This window comes from Glycine soja, chromosome 20 (assembly GCF_004193775.1).
Source record: "Glycine soja cultivar W05 chromosome 20, ASM419377v2, whole genome shotgun sequence".
NCBI lineage: Eukaryota > Viridiplantae > Streptophyta > Magnoliopsida > Fabales > Fabaceae > Glycine > Glycine soja.
The window spans coordinates 37,335,364-37,355,737 of NC_041021.1; the positions used below are offsets into that span (position 1 = coordinate 37,335,364).

At 31.7% G+C, this 20,374-nt stretch overlaps 1 protein-coding gene and 1 long non-coding RNA gene across 2 annotated transcripts; both read left to right on the forward strand.

Moving 5' to 3' along the window:
- Positions 1-843: 843 nt before the first annotated feature.
- LOC114402805 lies at positions 844-1,732 on the forward strand. The gene is made up of 2 exons (XR_003664518.1): positions 844-995; positions 1,140-1,732. It is a non-coding gene; the product is annotated as an uncharacterized LOC114402805 (long non-coding RNA).
- A 6,800-nt stretch (positions 1,733-8,532) lies between these two features.
- Positions 8,533-19,805, forward strand: LOC114402495 (protease 2-like). The gene is made up of 11 exons (XM_028365090.1): positions 8,533-9,146; positions 10,864-11,147; positions 11,258-11,452; positions 12,278-12,624; positions 13,267-13,558; positions 15,072-15,230; positions 15,784-16,149; positions 17,066-17,131; positions 17,257-17,305; positions 17,483-17,606; positions 19,334-19,805. The coding sequence occupies exons 1-11, from the start codon at positions 8,804-8,806 to the stop codon at positions 19,407-19,409; spliced, it is 2,301 nt and encodes a 766-aa protein (XP_028220891.1). The 5' UTR covers positions 8,533-8,803; the 3' UTR covers positions 19,410-19,805.
- Positions 19,806-20,374: the final 569 nt, after the last annotated feature.

Below are 20,374 nucleotides of genomic sequence, written 5' to 3' on the forward strand. Positions count from 1 at the left end.
TTTTTCAAGGATAAAAAGGGACTCAATTTTGTATGGATGAATTTTGAACATTTCGATATTTATAAGGGCAAAAAATATATTTTAACCTATAATTTAAGTTTTAAAAAATGTTATGTAGGCTGGAATTCGTCCAAGTCTAATGCTGAGCCAAAAAATAACATATTTCAATTATAAGAAGATTAAAAGCATATCGAAAATTTTACATAGATAGATTTCAAACTTTTCAATATTTAAAGGGATGAAAAATATGTTTTAGCCTAACATTAATTACTCTTTTGTTAATTATATTCTTATTTTTTACTTAATCTTTAATTGATTTAAACTTATGTATTTATTGTAAAGTCTAAATGAAGAAGAAGAAAATAAGAAATTAAAGTTCATAACTATTTTATTTGAATCAAGAAAAAATATTAAATTTATTGATTTTTAGATAAAAACCTTAAGAACCACATAAAAAATTACAAATATCATATTAGCAACAATATGTTATATCATCTTTATTCATTGTGAGAAATACTAAATTATCTTCTTTTGTTTTCAAATACTCCCGAAAGGAGAAGAAGGATAATTGTATGTTATTGAATTCATCCGACTCAAAAGTATAATATCCATTTTGGGAATGTTTGTTGTCAATGTAATTGAAGGGGATATGTCGTCAATTTCTAAATTGGACTATGTAATGTGCTTGATTGCATCAAGTTATGGGTGACTATTTTATCAGGTTTTATTGTATCAAGCTCGATAAGAAACACATCATCGATAAGAAAAAAAATACACACTAAAATGGTAATGAATGAAGAAAGAGGTAAAAGATGAATAGTTAATGATCTCTCTTGTTACCTAAACCCTAATCAAATAACACATAACACTACTTATTTCTCTCTTCTCACAAATCATTGTTGTCCGTTCTTTCTTGCCACTAAAGCAGACATATATTCCTCCTACAAGTCATAATCACGAGTGTGGGTTGTTGAAGTTTTTTTTTTCTGATAAAGGTAATTTTCCGACCAGGTGGAAGACTAGTTGAATATGTTGTTCGATTTTTTAGGAAATTTTATATGAATTTTCTTTAAAAAAATGTGAGATGAATATTTATCTAATATTTCATATCTTTCTTCCCTTCCCTATGTTTGACATAGACAAACAGACGAAGAGAACAGAAGAGGAGGGAAACGCAGGGATCTATGCAACTTCCGCGGTTTGGCATAAGCGAAATACACAAGAAATTTTTGAGGGACCCACGCTGCAGAACTTCTTCACTCAACCGAGAAGAAAGGCGAAGAAAATTGTCTTGTTCATGGCACATTCAATGTTTCCCCTTCTTACCTCAACATCTTGCTTTGTTGGGTGGGTCGCTACCGTCACTTTCACCTTCCTTGAGATGCTCGTTCCCCCGCTTGCTCATCTTCTTCTTCGACCAAGTCTGATCTATTCCGATCTAGCACAGTAAAAGCTTTTTTAGGTCGCATATATGGAGTTCCAGATCCATTCAATGCTCAACGTTGCGCCGTCAATGGAGGCCATTGTCGCCGACAAAGTCTCCAACGTGAATGATGAAGTCGTTACCTGATGTTATTGCTTGTTTTGCTTCTGATGGGATGTCTTCAATCTAGACGGTTTTGGTTATTGTTCTAAGTTCTAACTTATTTTATGTTAGTTAGGGATATTAGGCATCGTCTGGATAGTTTTCTTTTTGTAAGTTTCCAAATTATTAAAAACAAAATTCAATTTATGTTTTGAGTTTTAAGTTTAAGTTTATTTAGGTTTTTAGATTTTAAAAGATTATTGTAAATTGAAAATAGATAAAATAAGTTAATTAAGCATTCCATTATAAAATCATGCAATATAAAAAAATATTGTCACAAAAATAAATAAAAATAATTAAACATAATAAAAACAATTAAAAAGTATTATAGAAATAAAAAATTCTACAACAATTTTTTTTGTTAAAATTATAAAAAAATAACACAAACATAACACTAGTAATAATATACCAGGATATATAATACATATTTCTACAATTTGTATTTAGTTCTATTAAGCAAAAAGGTGTATATAGGCTTTATATATTCCAAAATATGATAATTACAACAATTAAGTGCAATACAATTACACTATTACACTAGTTGTATCCCATAATCGTAGTGTTATATTAGTTGTATCTCATAATTGTTGAGTTAGTCGATCTCAAAAATATATCATTTGATTGGTATATGTTGTAATCACTATTAGTCACACATGTTGTTGTGTTATATTGTTCACATCAAATTCTTTAACTTAAACCAAAATATTTTGCAGCAGAAGGCATTATTTTGATTGTTGTTAATTGATTAGCAAGTAAACCAAATCATATAAGTAGTAATAAACGATAAAATCGAGTGTCGTATTTATATGAACTTTATTTGTGTTAAGTAATTTGTGTAAACTAAGTTCTAAACAATTAAATGAAAGGAGTTGATTGATTTTTAAAACATAGCATAGAGATTTAAAGTCTAAGATTAAACAGATATAAAAATAGTGCAACGTTCAAAGGAACAAAAATACAAATACTTTACGTGTAACATAAGATAAGTGCAGATATGATAAAAATATTGGGTACTTAGCCTATCAAATGAACTCTTGATGTAACAATAATAATTTTTCACCAGTCAATGTTATTTAATCTATTACCTTGACCAACTAATTTACTCTAACCATATTCTCTTGTGTAAAAAAGTCTAAATCACTTGATTTTACCCTAATCCCTTTACAAGTTAAACCTAGTGATTTGATTAAGAACAAATGTTTATAAAAGGTTCCACAACCTCATTCCATCCTTAGATATGAGTTAACTAGAACTAGAAGCCCCTTTCAATTCTTAGTGAAAAGAAATTTTCCAATAATCATTACACTACAATATACATGCACATGGATGATCAAACCATAAACAAGTAATAAACATAGAAAGAAAGCAATAATAGTGAGATAACATTACATGGATAGTAAAGATTGTTACATCCTAGAGTTTTGGTATCCAAGCTCCTAACAATGATAAAATTAGCCTCTCATATCCATGAGAGACATAAACAAGAATGGGATACAAGGAAAAGAAGAGAAAATGAAGAACAATGAAGCACAAGAACACCCAAAATATGTCTATTCTAAAACCTTTGAACTCTAACCCTAATAATATTTTCTTCTTTTAAACTTTCCGCTAAAAAACACTATCTCATAAAGGCTTGTGCACTAAGCCTTGGTAACCGTGCTAAGCGCAAGATGTGCACTTAGCCCACACTAGTGGCAAAGGAAATATTTAGCTAAGGTGCTATAGGCTCACCAAATTTCAGACCTTCTTCCAACAGCCTCTAGATGCTTGCCACGTGGCTTTCCAAGCTGCCTCATGTGCGCTAAACTCAATTGGTGTGCTTCTTCGTCAATCCAAAAATATTTTCTTCCTTGTTGGTGAACAAAAACTCTATAAAACACAACTAAACATAATGAATTTATTAAAATTAACTAAATGAACTAACAAAATCTAAAAGATATTATTTTCTAACTTATTGAGAACAAACTAAGTAATAAATGAAAAAAATTAAAATAATTATTGTACAAAAACTAAACATGCATAATAATCGTCAGATGCGGAGATATCAATCACCCCATCTCCGACCACTTCATTCTCACTTGTCTAGCTCAAATAAAGCTGACTCAAAACAGCAACCTACTTTTATTAATAAACTGAAAAAAAAAAAACTATTGACATCACATTATTTTGTATAATGAAAATGGAAGAAATCACATTCACACCATAAATAATTTAGACGCAAGATAATAGAATATAACAAATTCCCTGGTTGACATTCACATTCCAGCAAAAGATAGTTATTGATTGTAAATTGAAAATAGATAAAATAAGTTAATTATGCATTCCATTATAAAATATGCAATATAAAAAAATATTGACACAAAAATAAATAAAAAAAAATAATTAAACATAATAAAAACAATTAAAAAGTATTATAGAAATAAAAAAAATTCTACAAAATTTTTTTTGTTAAAATTATAAAAAAAAATAACACAAACATAACACTAATAATAATATACCAAGGATATATAATACATATTTCTACAATTTGTATTTAGTTCTATTAAGCAAAAAGGTGTATATAGGCTTTATATATTCCAAAATATGATAATTACAACAATTAAGTGCAATACAATTACACTAGTTGTATCCCATAATTGTTGAGTTAGTCGATTTCAAAAATTTGTCATTCGATGGGTATATGTTATAATCACTATTAGTCACACATGTTGTTGTGTTATATTGTTCACATCAAATTCTTTAACTTCAACCAAAATATTTTGCAGTATTTTGATTGTTGTTAATCGATTAGCAAGTAAATCAAATCATGCAAGTAATAATAAACGATAAGATCGAGTGTCGTATTTATATGAACTTTGTTTGTGTTAAGTAGTTTGTATAAACCAAGTTCTAAGCAATTAAATGAAAGGAGTTGATTGATTTTTAAAACATAACATAGAGATTTAAAGTCTAAGATTAAACAAAGATATAAAAATAGTGCAACGTTCAAAGGAACAAAAATACAAACACTTTAGGTGTAACATAAGATCAGTGCAGATATGGTAAAAATATTGGGTACTTGGCCTACCAAATGAACTCTTGATGTAAAAATAATAATTTTTCACTAGTCAATGTTATTCCACCTATTACCTTGATCAACTAATCTACTCTAACCATATTCTCTTATGTAAAAGAGTCTAAATCACTTGATTCTACCTTAATCCCTTTACAAGTTAAACCTGGTGATTTGATTAAGAACAAAGGTTTATAAAAGGTTCGACAACCTCATTCCATCCCTAGATATGAGTTAACTAGAACTAGAAGTCCCTTTCAATTCTTAGTGGAAAAAAAAATTCCAATGATCATTACACTACAATATACCTGCACATGGGTGATCAAACCACAAACAAGTAATAAACATAGAAAGAAAGCAATAATGGTGAGATAACATTAAATGGATAGTAAAGATTGTTACATCCCAGAGTTTTGGTATCCAAGCCCTTAACAATGATAAAATTAGCCTCTCATATCCATAAGAGACATAAACAAGAATGGGATACAAGGAAAAGAAGAGAAAATGAAGAATAATGAAGCACAAGAACACCTAAAATATGTCTATTCTAAAACCTTTGAACTCTAACCCTAATAAAATTTCCTTCTTTTAAACTTTTCGCTCCAAAACACTATCTCATAAAGGCTTGTGCACTAAGCTTGGTAATCGTGCTAAGCGCACACACAAAAACAGTACTGGTTTAAGTGACTACATGCTAAGCCCAAGATTTGCACTTAGCCAACACCAATGGCAAAGGAAATAATTAGCTAAGGTGCAATAGGTGCACCAAATTTCAGATCTTCTCCCAACAGCCTCTAGATGCTTGCCATGTGACTTTCCAAGCTGCCTCATACGCGCTAAACTCAATTGGTGTGCTTCTTCATCAATCCAAAAATATTTTTTTTCTTGCTTGTTGGTGAACCAAAACTCTATAAAACACAACTAAACCTAATGAATTTACTAAAATTTACTTCAATGAACTAACAAAATCTAAAAGATATTATTTTCTAACTTATTGATAACAAACTAAGTAATAAATGAAAAAAAATTAAAATAATTATTATACAAATTTAGTACAAAAACTAAACATGCATAATAATCATCAGATGCGAAAATATCAACCACCCCATCTCCAACCACTTCATTTTCACTTGTCTAGCTCAAATAAAGCTGACTCAAAACAGCAACCTACTTTTATTAATAAACTCAAAAAAAAAAAAAAAACTATTGACATCAAATTATTTTGTATAATGAAAATGGAAGAGATCACATTCACACCATAACTAATTTAGACGCAAGATAACAGAATATAACAAATTCCCTCGTTGACATTCACATTTCAGCAAAAGATAGTTATTGATATCACTTAGTTTTACACAAGAAGTGCCTAACCAAGCCAATCCACCTTACATCGGATTTTTCAAAAGACAAAGGGACCCAAAAAAGAAACAACAAATAAACATATTCCTATGCCATAATGTAATGAAACCTAAGCACCACATGCAATGTGCCAACAAAGGAATAAAAAATGTCCTCCTGCAAGCGTAGTCACAAATCTGCAATAATCCAATCATAGAATTCAAGCTACCAACCTACACCTCCCTCTCTCTTAGAACAAGAAAGCACCAAGGTTGAACCGCACAGGACAAAAAATATAAGCTCCAATGCAACAAAATTGTCTTTTCCATAAATAAGTCTACTGATAAGAACATAAACTGCTTCTGCAACTTTGATTCACAACACAGTTTTTCATTCATTCTTTTCCCAATTTACAACCCAAAGTTTTAGCCTTAAATCAAATTGCAGAAATCAAACACGCACAACAATTCACAGCAATTCAAACACAGTTTCTGATTCATTCTTTCCCAATTTACACCCCAAAGGTTCAGCTTTAATTCAAATGGCAGAAATCAAACAGGAATAGCAATTCAATTCACACTTTATGATTCATTCTTTTCCCAATTCAAACACGCCCAACAATTGTTCACTGGCAAAAACACCAACTAGCAAACACGCACAAACAAAAAAACCCTTTCATCAACTCACACATACATACACAGTGGCAAAAAGAGAGAAGGAGACAGAATGAAAGGGTGATGCAAAGACGAAGGTGAGAAAGAGAACTCACGGACTCACACAGGTGGCGGCGAGTAAAAAACAAAATAGTGTTTACACAAGGGCAAAATTGAATTTTTATTAGTAATATTATTTTTTATTTTACTAAATAAATAACTTTAATTTAAAATATTTTTCTTCTTCTGTTTTTACTTTATTTCTCTGAAATCAAACAACTTCTATTTTTCATTTATTTCCTCACTTACCTACTTTTCTTCTTTTTATTTCTTCTGTCAGCTACCAAACAGAGTCTTAAGAAAACGAATCCTTCAAGACTATTTACGTTCAACTTTTTTAGTAGGAAAAGATGACGAGGAACGTGTTTATATTTTACTGGTATAAATATTAAATTAAAAAATAAAAGAATTTGACAGAAAATCATGCGACACTCTTGTTTCACCATTTTCGTCAACTTTGTGTTATAAAATGTTTCTCTCATTAAACATTTTCATAACATTATTAGACACGTTTACTTTTTTTTTAACACTTTTCTTTTTCTTTTTTTTCGCTAACAGATAAACTTTCAGTTTGGAATAATTATGAATTATAAAATTTTTAAGTTACTTAACCGCATGTGTATAAGTTTCAAATTAAAAGAACAACATATAAAATTATAGCAATCAATGAAAATTAATAATCAAAATAATAACACTTATAGTGATTTTTTTTTACGTGAGAGCAAAATTTGAAAACAAAATTGGAGTGTAAAATTTGCTAACATTGTGAAACTTTTTAATTAAGCCTTGTATTTAACTTTTTATTACTTCATAAAAATGGATGCCAAGACAATATTGGTATAACATAATAAAGATAAAAATACGTTTTTAATCTTTGTGAATTTATCTTTTTTCTCAAATTTATGAGATCTTTTTCTAGTCTCTCTTGGTATAAAAAAATATGATAAATTATGCATCCCAAACCAACAAAAAATTCAGGAGACTTAAAAATATTTAGTGAATTTAAGAGATTAAAAAATACAAATTTAAATTTGAAAGACTAAAAAAGACAACTCTAATTTTAAGGAAAAAATATAGTTTAGCATATAATCAATAAACAGTATTATGTAAAATAAAAGATTATCTTTATGTGTTTTGATCGAGCACATAAAGAAGGTCAAATATTAAAAAAAAATTATGTATTTTTGACATTTTCCTTTTTTATGATGTACATAATAAATTTGTCGAGTTGATTAATGGAAAAAAAAATTTGAATGATCTTTTACTAAAGTGTAGAGAAGACATGTAAGCTTGAAAAAAAAAGGAGATATCAAGTATTACTATATCAATATTTATACTTCCTTCAACAAAAATAGAAAAATATACTTGTGATGGTAATGAGAGAAAAAAATGAGAGTAAAAAAATCACATAGGTTAAGATTATTGGGTGAATATGATATTTATACACCTTACCAAAAAGTTACACAAAATTTACTCAATAATAATATATTAAGTATATGCATATATATATATATATATTTATATCAAAAGACTTTTTGTAAGACTTAAAAATTCTCAATTCAATACCATCAAATTTTAGCATAACATTTTTTTAATGTAAAGAATTTTCACACCCTCTTTTAAAAAAAAGCATGATAATCTTAATTAAATATTAGAAATCGTATTTTATATTATTTAAAGAATCTTGATATAACATCCCGATATTTTTTTATCACAGGAAATCTTTTAAATTCCTTTAAAGTCATATTCCAGTGTGTGTATCACATAATTAATATGTTGCACAATGACAATTCTAAATGTCATTTCGTATTAAATATTCAGTTGGAAAGATAGAGATACCGCTGGGCTCACTCTTCTAGCCATACAATCATACATTTCATTTCAATGAGCAAATTGCACTCGTAATTCAGAGTTTCTAACATTTCATTTCAATTATACATCCATAGATAGGAAGAAAGAAACAAGTATGAAAACACTTCACTCTCTCTCCATGTTCCAGATTCCATGACAATAGAAAAATATTAAAAAGAAAAAAAAAAGAAAAAGAAAAAAAGAAAAAAATTAGACTATTTCGAAAAAATAAAGATAAAGATCGATAAAGAAAAATACAAACAAATGGTACTTCCAAATCTTCGCTTAAACTTTGGTCGCATTTTCTGCATTCCCCTAGCTGTTACCGTTGTTCTCTCTTCCGCTGTTCCGTTTCCTTCCTCCGCCGCCGCCACCGCAGCATTCTCTCGCCACCGCCGTCTCGTCGCCTCCGCATCGCCGATGAATCCGTCGTCGCAGTCTCAGTCCCCGCCTCCTCCGGTGGCAAAGAAGGTGGAGCATGCGATGGAAATGTTCGGCGACGTGAGAATCGACAACTACTATTGGCTCCGTGACGATTCCCGCACCGATCCCGAAGTGCTCTCGTACCTCCGCCAGGAAAATGCCTACACCGATTCCATCATGTCCGGTGCGAATTCTATTTTTCTTATCCTCTTTCGCTTTCACCGTCATTATTCTTTCTTCTTACTTTTGAAATTTTATTTTTCTTATGAAAATACAATCCGCATCAGCATGGATGTATAGCACACTGTAAGCAAGACCGTGGAAGTTTGAATTTACTTAAGAGCCTTGGTTACAACTTACAGTAGCAAAAAAATTGTTGACTTAATCTGAGTATTTGACTGCATCAATTCGTCGACATGATTACCAAGTCTGACCTGTGATGGTTGTACAACGAAAATTCCAACCTAGCAATTATCTATTAATTACAACTACTGTAATTTGCTCCAAGTTTGTAGCAAATTTATAGTAAATGTTTTCTTAAATTTAATTATGCACAAGACAAAACGCCTCCTAGACAGCAGATCCTAATGGCTATAGAAACTATTTCAGATGCACCCAGGCCTTCTATAGTTTTTACTTTCTTCTCGAGCTGGAGGTTGATGTGTAGGGTAACTTGAGGAGTGCTAACAAAAGACGCGCTACTATTGATCAAAATGTATTTATGTTAGACAAGTGGCCTCAGATATCTTAAGAAGGGGGGGTTGAATTAAGATATTCGAAGCTGTTTCCCCTAATTAAAAATCTATTTCACTTTTTACTCAAGTTATGAATTCCCTTAATGACAATCTTCTTAAATATTAATTCAAATGAAACAATTTGAATATGAATATAAAACAATAATAAATAAAGGAGATTAAGGGAAGAGAAAATGCAAACTCAGTTTTATACTGGTTCGGTCACACCCTTGTGCCTACGTCCAGTTCCCAAGCAACCCGCTTGAGAGTTCCACTATCTTGTAAATTCCTTTTACAAGTTCTAAACACACAAGGACAATCCTTCCTTTGTGTTTAGAGATCCTTTACAACAAGAGACTCACAGTCTCTTAATCCCTTAGAGAATGAGAAGAAGAAGAAGAACAAATCTCTCTAGAAAGAGATGGATTTTACAGATTGAGTACTCAAATAATTCCTTAATGAATTGCAATTGAATTGGCCAAGGAATTCTTAAGAGGATAAAATGAATTTGCTCTTTGAGAGGATAAACACTTTGTTGTTCTGAAAATCTCTGAGCAATTTCGTGTTTAAGTCACATATATATAGACCATTGGTGGTCATGAATAAAGCCTTTGAAAAGTTGTGACTCTTGAAATTATTTTTCTGAAAATCCTGTCTGGTAATCGATTACAGTAATTGTGTAATCGATTACAGCTTTTAAAATTTGAATTAAAACGTTTACTAACTGCTGGTAATCGATTAACAAAATTGTGTAATCGATTACACAGTCTAAAATTTCGAATTCAAATTTTTGAAAAAATCTTGAATATGTCTTGTTAAGACCCATAAAATTGTGAATTTTTTATTTCTAATAAGTTTCGACTAATAGTAGAGACTAGAGAGTGTATTCAAAAGAATGTACCAAAAAGTGTGTTGGTAGCATTTCTCGTGTAACTTTACAAGGCAGTCTTCTGCTCACTTCCCCTGCAATATATGGAAATGATTCATTGTTAAACAGAACAAACATAAAGGAGGTAAAGGCTCTATGACTCCAAAGTGCGGAGTTGGGAATCCTATTGTTGTATCTATTTAGACCTGCCCCTGCACCCACCCTCCCACACTTTTTAAGGAAGTCTCGTCAGATTATCAGCAAAAATTATACTAATTTTTTTTTTTGAAATTTTTTAGGAACTAAGGAATTTGAAGATAAGCTTTTTGCTGAGATAAGAGGAAGGATTAAGGAGGAGGATGTCTCTGCACCTTTACGCAAAGGGCCTTATTACTATTATAAGAGAACTTTGGAAGGGAAGGAGTATGTTCAATATTGCAGGCGCCTTATATCTGATAACCAAAAGGTGCCATCTGTGCATGACATCATGCCCACAGGACCTGAAGCTCCTCCAGAGCATGTTATTTTGGATGTGAATGTTAAGGCACAACATCACCTATACTACAGTATCGGTGCTTTTAAGGTTAGAACATATCATTATTATGGCATTTTTTCTCACTTTCTTCTGGCTTGTTTCCTGACTTCCAAGTTCTGACCTGCTGCTATTTTATTTCAAACTTCATTTCTTTTTAGGTTAGCCCAAATAACAAGTTGGTAGCATATGCAGAAGACACCAAGGGAGATGAAATATATACTATTTATGTCATTGATGTTGAGACTCAAGCTACTATTGGAGAGCCTCTTGTTGGTGTAACATCATACCTTGAATGGGCTGGTGACAATGCTTTCGTTTACATCACAATGGATGAGATTCTCAGGCCTGACAAGGTGGGAAATACTCCTTTGAACTCAGTATTGACCTATTTGGTTCTAATGATACTTCTTTTTTTCAACAACAGCAGCAACAACAAAAACTTTCCCAACTTCTTCAGCAAGACCATTTAATTCAAGATCACTTTTAATGATTTCACTCAATCTTTCTTAGTCTACCTTTACCTTTAATTGTTAAGCAATCCTACATCTTATCAACACTTATAACTGGAGCTCTATTGGTCTTATTCTCACACGTTTTGACCATCTTAGCTCAAACTGAACCAAATTCTCATGTGCCCAAACTCCAAACCCATTGGATGGGCGTTTTGAATTTCAATCTGACTAGGAGCAAAATTGACCAAATTGAATTTGAAGTTTAGCCAGATAAAGATGCTGAAAAGAGGATTACGAGATTTGCAGTTTACTGTGTGATATTGTGATTCAATGTGGCAGTGTTTCTGAATTTTTTCCGCTTAATTCATAGCTAGACGCCAAGTTCTGATTAATTAAGGGCTCAATTTTTGGTGCTTTTAAAGGGGAAAAATGTTTTTATTTTTATTTTTTAAAATAATAATAGTTATAGTAACTAGATAAGTTTAGAAAACAGCTAAAAACTCAACAAATCAGAAGAAACCATACCCCAAAATCGTTTTTTTTCTTCCGAATCTGAAACATGTGTGTCCAATCCTTGCTCCAAGATGGTATTTGAATATATTTACATTGTTTACTTTGACATGTTGTTCCATAATCAATTTCCTTTTTTTTTGTTGGTCTCATCTCTAAATCATTATTACACTTGTTAATTGTCTACTTGTTATGCTGACATCTCAAGTAATACAGGCATGGTTTCATGTGCTGGGAACAGAACAATCAAAGGATACTTGTCTTTATGTGGAAAAGGATGATATGTTTTCTCTTGATCTTCAAGCTTCTGAGAGCAAGAAATATTTGTTTGTTGCATCAGAGAGTAAAAATACAAGGTTCAATTTTTATCTGGATGTTTCTAAGCCTGAAGAGGGTCTTAAAGTTCTGACACCACGTGTTGATGGTATTGACACAACTGTCAGCCATCGTGGAGATCATTTCTTTATTAAGAGGAGAAGTGATCAGTTTTTCAATTCAGAGGTTGTAGCTTGTGCTGTCAATAACACCTCTTCAACTACAGTTCTTATTCCTCACAGGGAAAGGTAACACGATTTCTGTATAATTGCTCAGTTGTTATGTTTATTTTGGGCCATAATCTTGAATAAATTATATAATGACTTGACTTGTGAGTGTGTCGGCTACTAGGTATTGTGCTCAAGGATGTAAAATATTAAATATCAGTGAAAGCTTTCTGAACAATGTGGTCATTAATTGCTGATTTCCCGCTTTTTGGTTTGGTTACTGGAACATGATGAATTGCTCTTATGCTAGGTATAGTGTTTCATTTTTAAAAGCCATGTATTAGTCGTAGTCAAGACTGCATTCTAAATTTCTAAAAGAAAGCATATTTTCTAAGATGCTTTGTATGTAATTGTGTTCTGCTCATGCAATTTTCTTTCTCTGTCTGTCTGGTCTTTGTTCTCTTAATTACTAATTTACTATTTGATATGTAAAAAACTGTCTTTGGCCACCTTTCAAATAAACTTTGATGAGCTGTTCCTTGACATGATATTGGATTCCATTGCAGTTTATAGTGAACTAATTTGCTGTCACATTATATTTATGTGATGATTCTTATCATCCGTCAACATATAAAATCATTGAATGAATAAAATGTAAACAATAGAAATTTTTGGAGCTAGTGTCTTTCTATTTCATCAAAACTTACATGGAATTTTCTTTAGTGTTAAAATTCAGGAGATACAACTTTTTAGTGATCATCTAGTAGCATATGAGAGAGAAAATGGTCTACCAAAAATAATAGTTTATCACCTTCCACCAATTGGTGAACCACTAAGGAGCCTTGAAAGTGGTCAGGCGGTCAGTTTTGTTGATCCTGTATACTCAGCAGAATCCTCAGATTCAGAGTTTTCATCAAGTATTTTACGGTTTTCGTATAGCTCATTGAGGACTCCTTCCTCAGTCTATGATTATGATATGAAGGCAGGCATTTCTGTTTTGAAGAAGATTGACTCGGTAAGTTAAATGGGCAGTTAACCTTCTACAATGTCTCAATTTCACATCTGGCATTTCTTCTGTCTTAATAATTTGTTATGTATATTTCTTGGTTCTATGCAAGGCTTACTATTCTCTTTTGTTGAAGTGCTTGTTTCTGGTATCACATAAATTTGACCTCCGCTATGTTTTGTTCTGCTGACTGGCATCCTTAATTTCACTAGTGACTATTTTATTTCATATTTTAGTTGTTATTATCTTCTGGGTTTTTCTCAAAGAATTTACTGATTTTTGACGGATTTTGAAAGACAGCATATGAAATGCAGAATTTGAATTTTGACATAAAATTTAAGTTCCGAAAAATGGAATGAAACTCTTGGAGAAAGCTATGATGAGGGTTGACCTACCAATATTTTGGAATAATACATCAAATTAGTTCCTAAAATTATAATCAACATTCATTGTAGTCCCTAAACACTAAATTTACAAAAAAGAAATTCCAGTCCTTTAAATTGGCAATGATCAGTCATTTCAGTCCCTAACATTAGATTCCATCATTTTAATCCTTAAAGTTGGTATCTATCAGTCATTTTGGTTTCTGACTTTGGTGTGTATTAGTCAATTTGGTCCTCAATGTTAAGGACCATATTGCCTGATGGCTATCAAATAAGGATTAAAGTAACAAAACTAATGTACCCTGAAGCAAGAAGGCTCCTCGCTATGCGAGCACATGGGGGATGGTCACTGTTTGCATATGTAAAGAGGCTATTTCCGGATTCGAATCCATGACCAACTGGTCACCAAGGTGCAATTTAACCATTGCACTAGGGCTCACTCTCAAGGACTAAAGTAACGATGGTTGTCAAATTCGGGGACTAAACTGATTAATTGTTTTTGTAATGTTAAGACTTAAGAGCCAAATTGACCAGTATTGCGCAATTCCAAGGATCAAATTGATAGATAATGTTAAAGTTGGAAACTATTGTTTTTTTTTTATAATATTAGGGACCAAATTAGAGGGCGAGCCCTGGTGCAGCGGTAAAGTTGTGCCTTGGTGACTTGTTGGTCATGGGTTCGAATCCGGAAACAGCCTCTTTGCATATGCAAGGGTAAGGCTGCGTACAATATCCCTCCCCCATACCTTCGCATAGCGAAGAACCTCTGGGCAATGGGGTACGAAGTTTTAGGGACCAAATTGATTCATAGTGTCATTTTAAGGGGCAAATTTGATGTTCAACTCTATTTTTAAGACAGATCTGATGTAATATTCATTTCATGGTATTAGGAATGTGCAAAGTAGTTCCAAATTCCATCTTATGAAATAGAATGGGTTATTTGTTAATAAAATGAATCATGTGATAAGTAGGGTGAACATGCGTGATAAAGCTAGGTCTGAAAAGGTGTTTGGTACTAATGGGAATAGTTAAGGTAATCATGCCTCTATTGTTGTTGTCATTATTATTATAGGTTTTCTTCATTTTATTTGGTCTTGTTTAATTATTCTCTGTGCCTGTATTGGTCCTATTTTACTCAGGTTCTGGGAGGTTTTGATGCAACACGTTATGTCACCGAAAGGCAGTGGGCACCTTCTTCGGATGGAACTTTGATTCCCATATCAATTGTTTACCGAAAAGATCTTGTGAAACTAGATGGATCAGATCCATTACTACTCTATGGATATGGATCGTATGAGGTAAAAGAATAGAAATTAATTGAATTGCATACAATAATACCAATGCTGAATCCAATGCTTTGATTTGTATTGGAAACTGGATGATGGATGAAAGTTGCTGCTGTTTCTCAATCGGTCTTTAATGCTTACTACTTGAAAGTAAATGTTGTACTTTTAAATATAATTGAACATTTAGTCCCTTTTTCTGCCACTAAACACTCATTTTTTTCTTTTTCAGAAATAAGATATAGTCTTATCTCTGTCACTATACAATTTTAGTGAGTGCAAGATGCTTTTATGCAGAACATCCTTATTTATGTTCCTTTTTAACTTATTGACTGCTTCAGCAATAGGTTTATGATTCCTTGTGCCATTAATTATTCAGTATGTAAAGATTGTTATCTGTTTACTTTTATGTTCCCTCTTGTATATGAGCAGTGGGCACTATTTGTTATCCTGTTTGTTCCTTTGGTTGCTGACTTTTTCCATTTAGGAATCTGGTCTTTACACCTTTGAACGTCTTCTTCCATTTCTTCTAGAATGAATAATTTAGTGGACCTCACATTGTCAACAGATATGCATAGATCCTAGTTTCAAATCAGCAAGGCTTTCATTGTTAGATCGGGGTTTTATATATGCAATAGCTCATATACGTGGCGGTGGTGAAATGGGAAGGCAGTGGTATGAAAATGGGAAGCTGTTGAAGAAAAAGAACACTTTCACTGATTTCATTGCATGTGCTGAGTATTTGATTGAAAAAAAATTCTGTTCTAAGGAAAAACTGTGCATCGAAGGAAGAAGTGCTGGTGGTTTGCTAATTGGTGCAGTTCTTAATATGAGACCAGATTTATTCAAGGCTGCTGTTGCTGGAGTACCTTTTGTGGATGTTGTAACAACAATGCTTGATCCAACTATTCCTCTCACTACCTCAGAATGGGAGGTAATTTTCTTTCTCTTATTCTCTCTTTCCGTATGGATATCTGAAAACGTTTGAATACTGGTTAATTGGATTCTGGAAATGTGTTTTAGCTGGACTTGTTTCCTTGCTAAAATGGATGAATTTGTCTAGCCAAGCCATGTCTTTAGAGGAATTACTTTACATATTTGTTTCTCATAGTATACTCTAATCTTGTTCAGCCATGTGCACCCTATCTTTTTTTTTTTTTTCCGTTTTTGGTGTGGCTTTAGCCCCGGACCCTGGCTTTTACTTTTATCTCTGAAATACTGTGTTCCTAATTTGATTTATGCATGGTCATTGCATGATGTCCCTCAGTCCCTCTGCGTGTGTGTTTTCTGTTTTTTAACTTTCTTTTTTCTTTTTCTGGGGCCTTAAGCCATTGAAACTGTTTTAACATTCTTTTTCATATTATTTGTCATAAAATGTCTCAGATTATGAATAAGAAGATTTTTTTTTTAAATTCTCATACCATTCATTTGCCTTTTAAACTGATATTTTTTTTTTAAAAGCCCTTTTAAACTGATAGTAATAAAAAACTTCGTACCTCATTGCCCAGAGGCTCTTCGCTATGCGAAGGTATGAGGGAGGGATGTTGTACGCAGCCTTACCCTTGCATATGCAAAGAGGCTGTTTCCGGATTCGAACCCATGACCAACAAGTTACCAAGGCACAACTTTACCGCTGCACCAGGGCTCGCCCTCTAAACTGATAGTAATAAAAGGCATTAAATTGCCATCAATATTCTTCAAAGATTATTATAATTGGGCACGTCTTGGCTTCATATGTGCTATCAAAATTCTTGAGTTTCATTATTCAAGCTAGTCCACAGAATGTCTATGATATGATTTTTCTTGTTTTTCTTTTTTACAAATGAGATTTTTTCGTTGTGTTACTGCAGGAATGGGGTGATCCTAGAAAGGAGGAATTCTACTTCTACATGAAATCATATTCCCCCGTTGATAACGTGAGAAACTTATGGCTGTGCTTGATGCCTTGTATTCTTTCATTGGCTATCATTTATTTCAGTCCGAGCATAATTTTTATTTTCTTCTGCATGAAATGAGTTTTAAATCCTCTCATTTTCTGCAGGTGAAGGCACAGAATTATCCACACATTCTTGTTACAGCAGGATTAAATGGTAAGCACATGTGATTCATGTCACTACACTGTTTTTGTTTTGAACTTTAATATTTAAAGCTTGAGCATTCTTCCTCTGTGGTGATTACTGATAATTTGTCTTGAAATATATACTTTGATTTTACATGTGAAATTTGCATCTTATTTATGATATTATATCTGCTTGCGCATGCTGTAGACCCACGGGTTTTGTATTCAGAACCTGCGAAGTTTGTGGCAAAACTGAGGGATATGAAGACTGATGATAACATACTGCTGTTTAAATGCGAGCTTGGTGCTGGACATTTTTCCAAGTCGGGAAGGTATGATGTACTCTCAGATTTCTCATGTTTGCTACCGGTATTTTAATTTAAGTCAAATTTTAAAATATAAATATTAATAATAAAAAATGTTCATCGTTAATAAACAATGTTAAAAACAGGTATCTTAAAAGAAAGAAAATATAACAGAAGATTTCATTGTTAATAATGTGAAAAATATTTTATATGGTAAAAATAAATTATAGAGATAAAAATTTTAAAATTAAGAAAATTATAAAGATAAATTATGTGAGTCAAAACAAATTTTATTAATTTAATATGATCTGACAATTCAAAAGTGTGTGTTTGCATAACTTATACGTTCAACATAACGTTAATCCACCCCCTTCCTTTACATTTTTGTCTCAGAATGTGAAACTTTCTCGTTGTGCTGGTACAATGGATTTCCGTTAAGTAATATATATTTAAGATAAATAAAGATATAGATATTAGTAGAACGGAAGTCACGTGAAGCATTGTGTTTGTGATAGTGTATATTAAGATGTCACTCTCAAAAAACATGGGCTTAAATTTAATATATAGAAGTTGTTAAGTAATTTAATTTATTAAATTTGAGTGGCTTGCAATTCTATTGCATCGATGAGTTTAGGACAATGGTAAACTATTTTCTTAAAGGATTATGAAAGAACCGGAGGTCTTGCTGGGTCAGTTTAATCATCAGATCAACCCGGTGTGACCTGCCGGTTTAATGATTGAACCGGTGATCCGATCTGGTTGAATTAGTTACTCGGTTTTAATAGATAAACTTACCACCAAACTTTTATGATTAATTATTAAATTTATAACACAATTAATGCATATACTTATGTTTTATGTTACTTATACCAGTTTATGCTCTTCAAACACTAATCCACCGGTTCAACCAGTGTGACCCATCAACCCAGTGTCTTAATCAGATCAATGATCAATCCAGTTTTTAAAACTATGTGTCCTATGTTGTATGAACCAGCTCCAAAGTTGTTTCCCAGTTTTTGAAATGTAGAACAGGAGTTAGTTTGGATAAACATCTCAATAAAAATTTGTAGGAAAAGGTAAAATGAATCAACTCGTGAGAAGAGACCATTTCGATTGAGAAAATGTTTTCTACTTTTATTTTAAATTACAAAACTATCTTATTTTTGTTATTTCCTTTTTTTAAAGTATACGAAACAATGAAAACAAAAACTAAAACACAGAAAACAGTAAAAAAAAATTGATTTCATTGTTTCTTATGCAAAAAATTGTAAATAGGCAATGAAGTAAAAATATGGCAAATTTTTTTAAGTAAAAATAGTTAAATAGAAAAAGAAAATAAAAAATATTTTCTAAAACCAAACGGCCCCTTAACTTTTGAAGAAGTTAGAGAAGAGAATTTTAAAAAAAAGTTAAAATATACAAGTTAAGTTTAACATAAAAAATGATATATTTAACCTTTTTTTATTTTTTTATATAAATTATCATTGAAAAGTTCATCCAAACTGAATTCAAGTCTTCTTTGAGTTTGTCTCTAAATTGAAGGAATAAGAAGATATTCACTCTTTCTTTTTTTTAAAAAAAGATATTCACTCTTTGTTTAATTTAAATGTATAGTAGTCTTAACTCATTAAAATTATTTAAGAATGATTATACTCTTGCTCACTTTAAAGATTACGTAAAAGATTTTTTTTTTTGTCTCAAATATAATCAGACTACTGTAATTTTTTTTGTTCGTGTGTTGTATGTGGATGTAGATTTGAGAAGCTCCAGGAAGATGCCTTCACTTATGCATACATCATGAAGACTCTAAACATGACTAGTCGGCTTTAGTCTTTCAATGCGTGAGGCGCAGATGCAATTGATAATTGAGAATTGAGATAGACCAATTATTACATTCATGGCTTGAGTGAGATCATCTGCGTAAATACCATCATCTTAGGAACTACATTGCCAACAACTTCAGAATAAAATCTGAAATTACCTTTGCAATTCAGAAAGCATGTCATTGGTGCAATTCTATTAGTAATATCCTACTAATGGATGATGTGGCAATTAAGGATGGTGCATTTGTGTGTTTGGATTTGGTATCATTGCTTATCTTTTAAAAAAATGTCTGAATTAGTGTTAACCTGGATTTGGGGTTAATAAGGGATGTTTGGTTTGGCTGTTTTTTGTTTTCATTTTCACTGGAAATAGAAAATGGTAATGAAAATGTGTTTGGTTGGATTTCTGTTTTCATTTTTAGTGAAAATATTTTTTCTAATGAATCAAAAATTAGAAATAATAAAATTTCGTTTTCAGTTGAAATCAGTATTCTCATCTTAGGTAAAATGAAAACGCGGTGACAAGAAATGTAATTTTAAACAAATCTAAAAATACATTTTCGTCTGAAAAAGTATTTTCAATGTTTTTATTTCTTGAAAGTAGAAAATAAGAAATTAAATCAAACATGTTATGCTACAGTATTTTCGTTTTATCTTATCCTTGGGTGGATGCGTTTAAGAAAATATAACTTTTTCACTGCCCATTTTTTTTATTAACAATATTAAATTTAAAAATCTGGTGACCCAAAAAAATTAGAAATCCTAAGAGTTTAACTTTTTTATGACTTGGATAAACATTGTTCTGTCACTATGTTTTTATCAATTAAAATAGTATGCCAACGCTTTTTTGAGAGAAAAAATGTGACGTGGATGAGACTCCGAAAGAAGAGCCTGCAATGAAATTCTATTGCTGAAGGAGAAATTGCAATGGAGAAACTAAGGATGACGTGGATATTATTTGTCCAATGTGTG

What these genes read in the sequence shown, in the direction of transcription:
- LOC114402495 (XM_028365090.1), top strand. Translation starts at nt 8,804, where the DNA reads ATGGTACTTCCAAATCTTCGCTTAAACTTTGGTCGCATTTTCTGCATT. An exon ending in ATGGATATGGATCGTATGAG is followed by an intron (nt 15,231 to 15,783) that starts GTAAAAGAATAG and finishes CATTGTCAACAG; the next exon opens with ATATGCATAGATCCTAGTTT. An exon ending in TCACTACCTCAGAATGGGAG is followed by an intron (nt 16,150 to 17,065) that starts GTAATTTTCTTT and finishes GTGTTACTGCAG; the next exon opens with GAATGGGGTGATCCTAGAAA.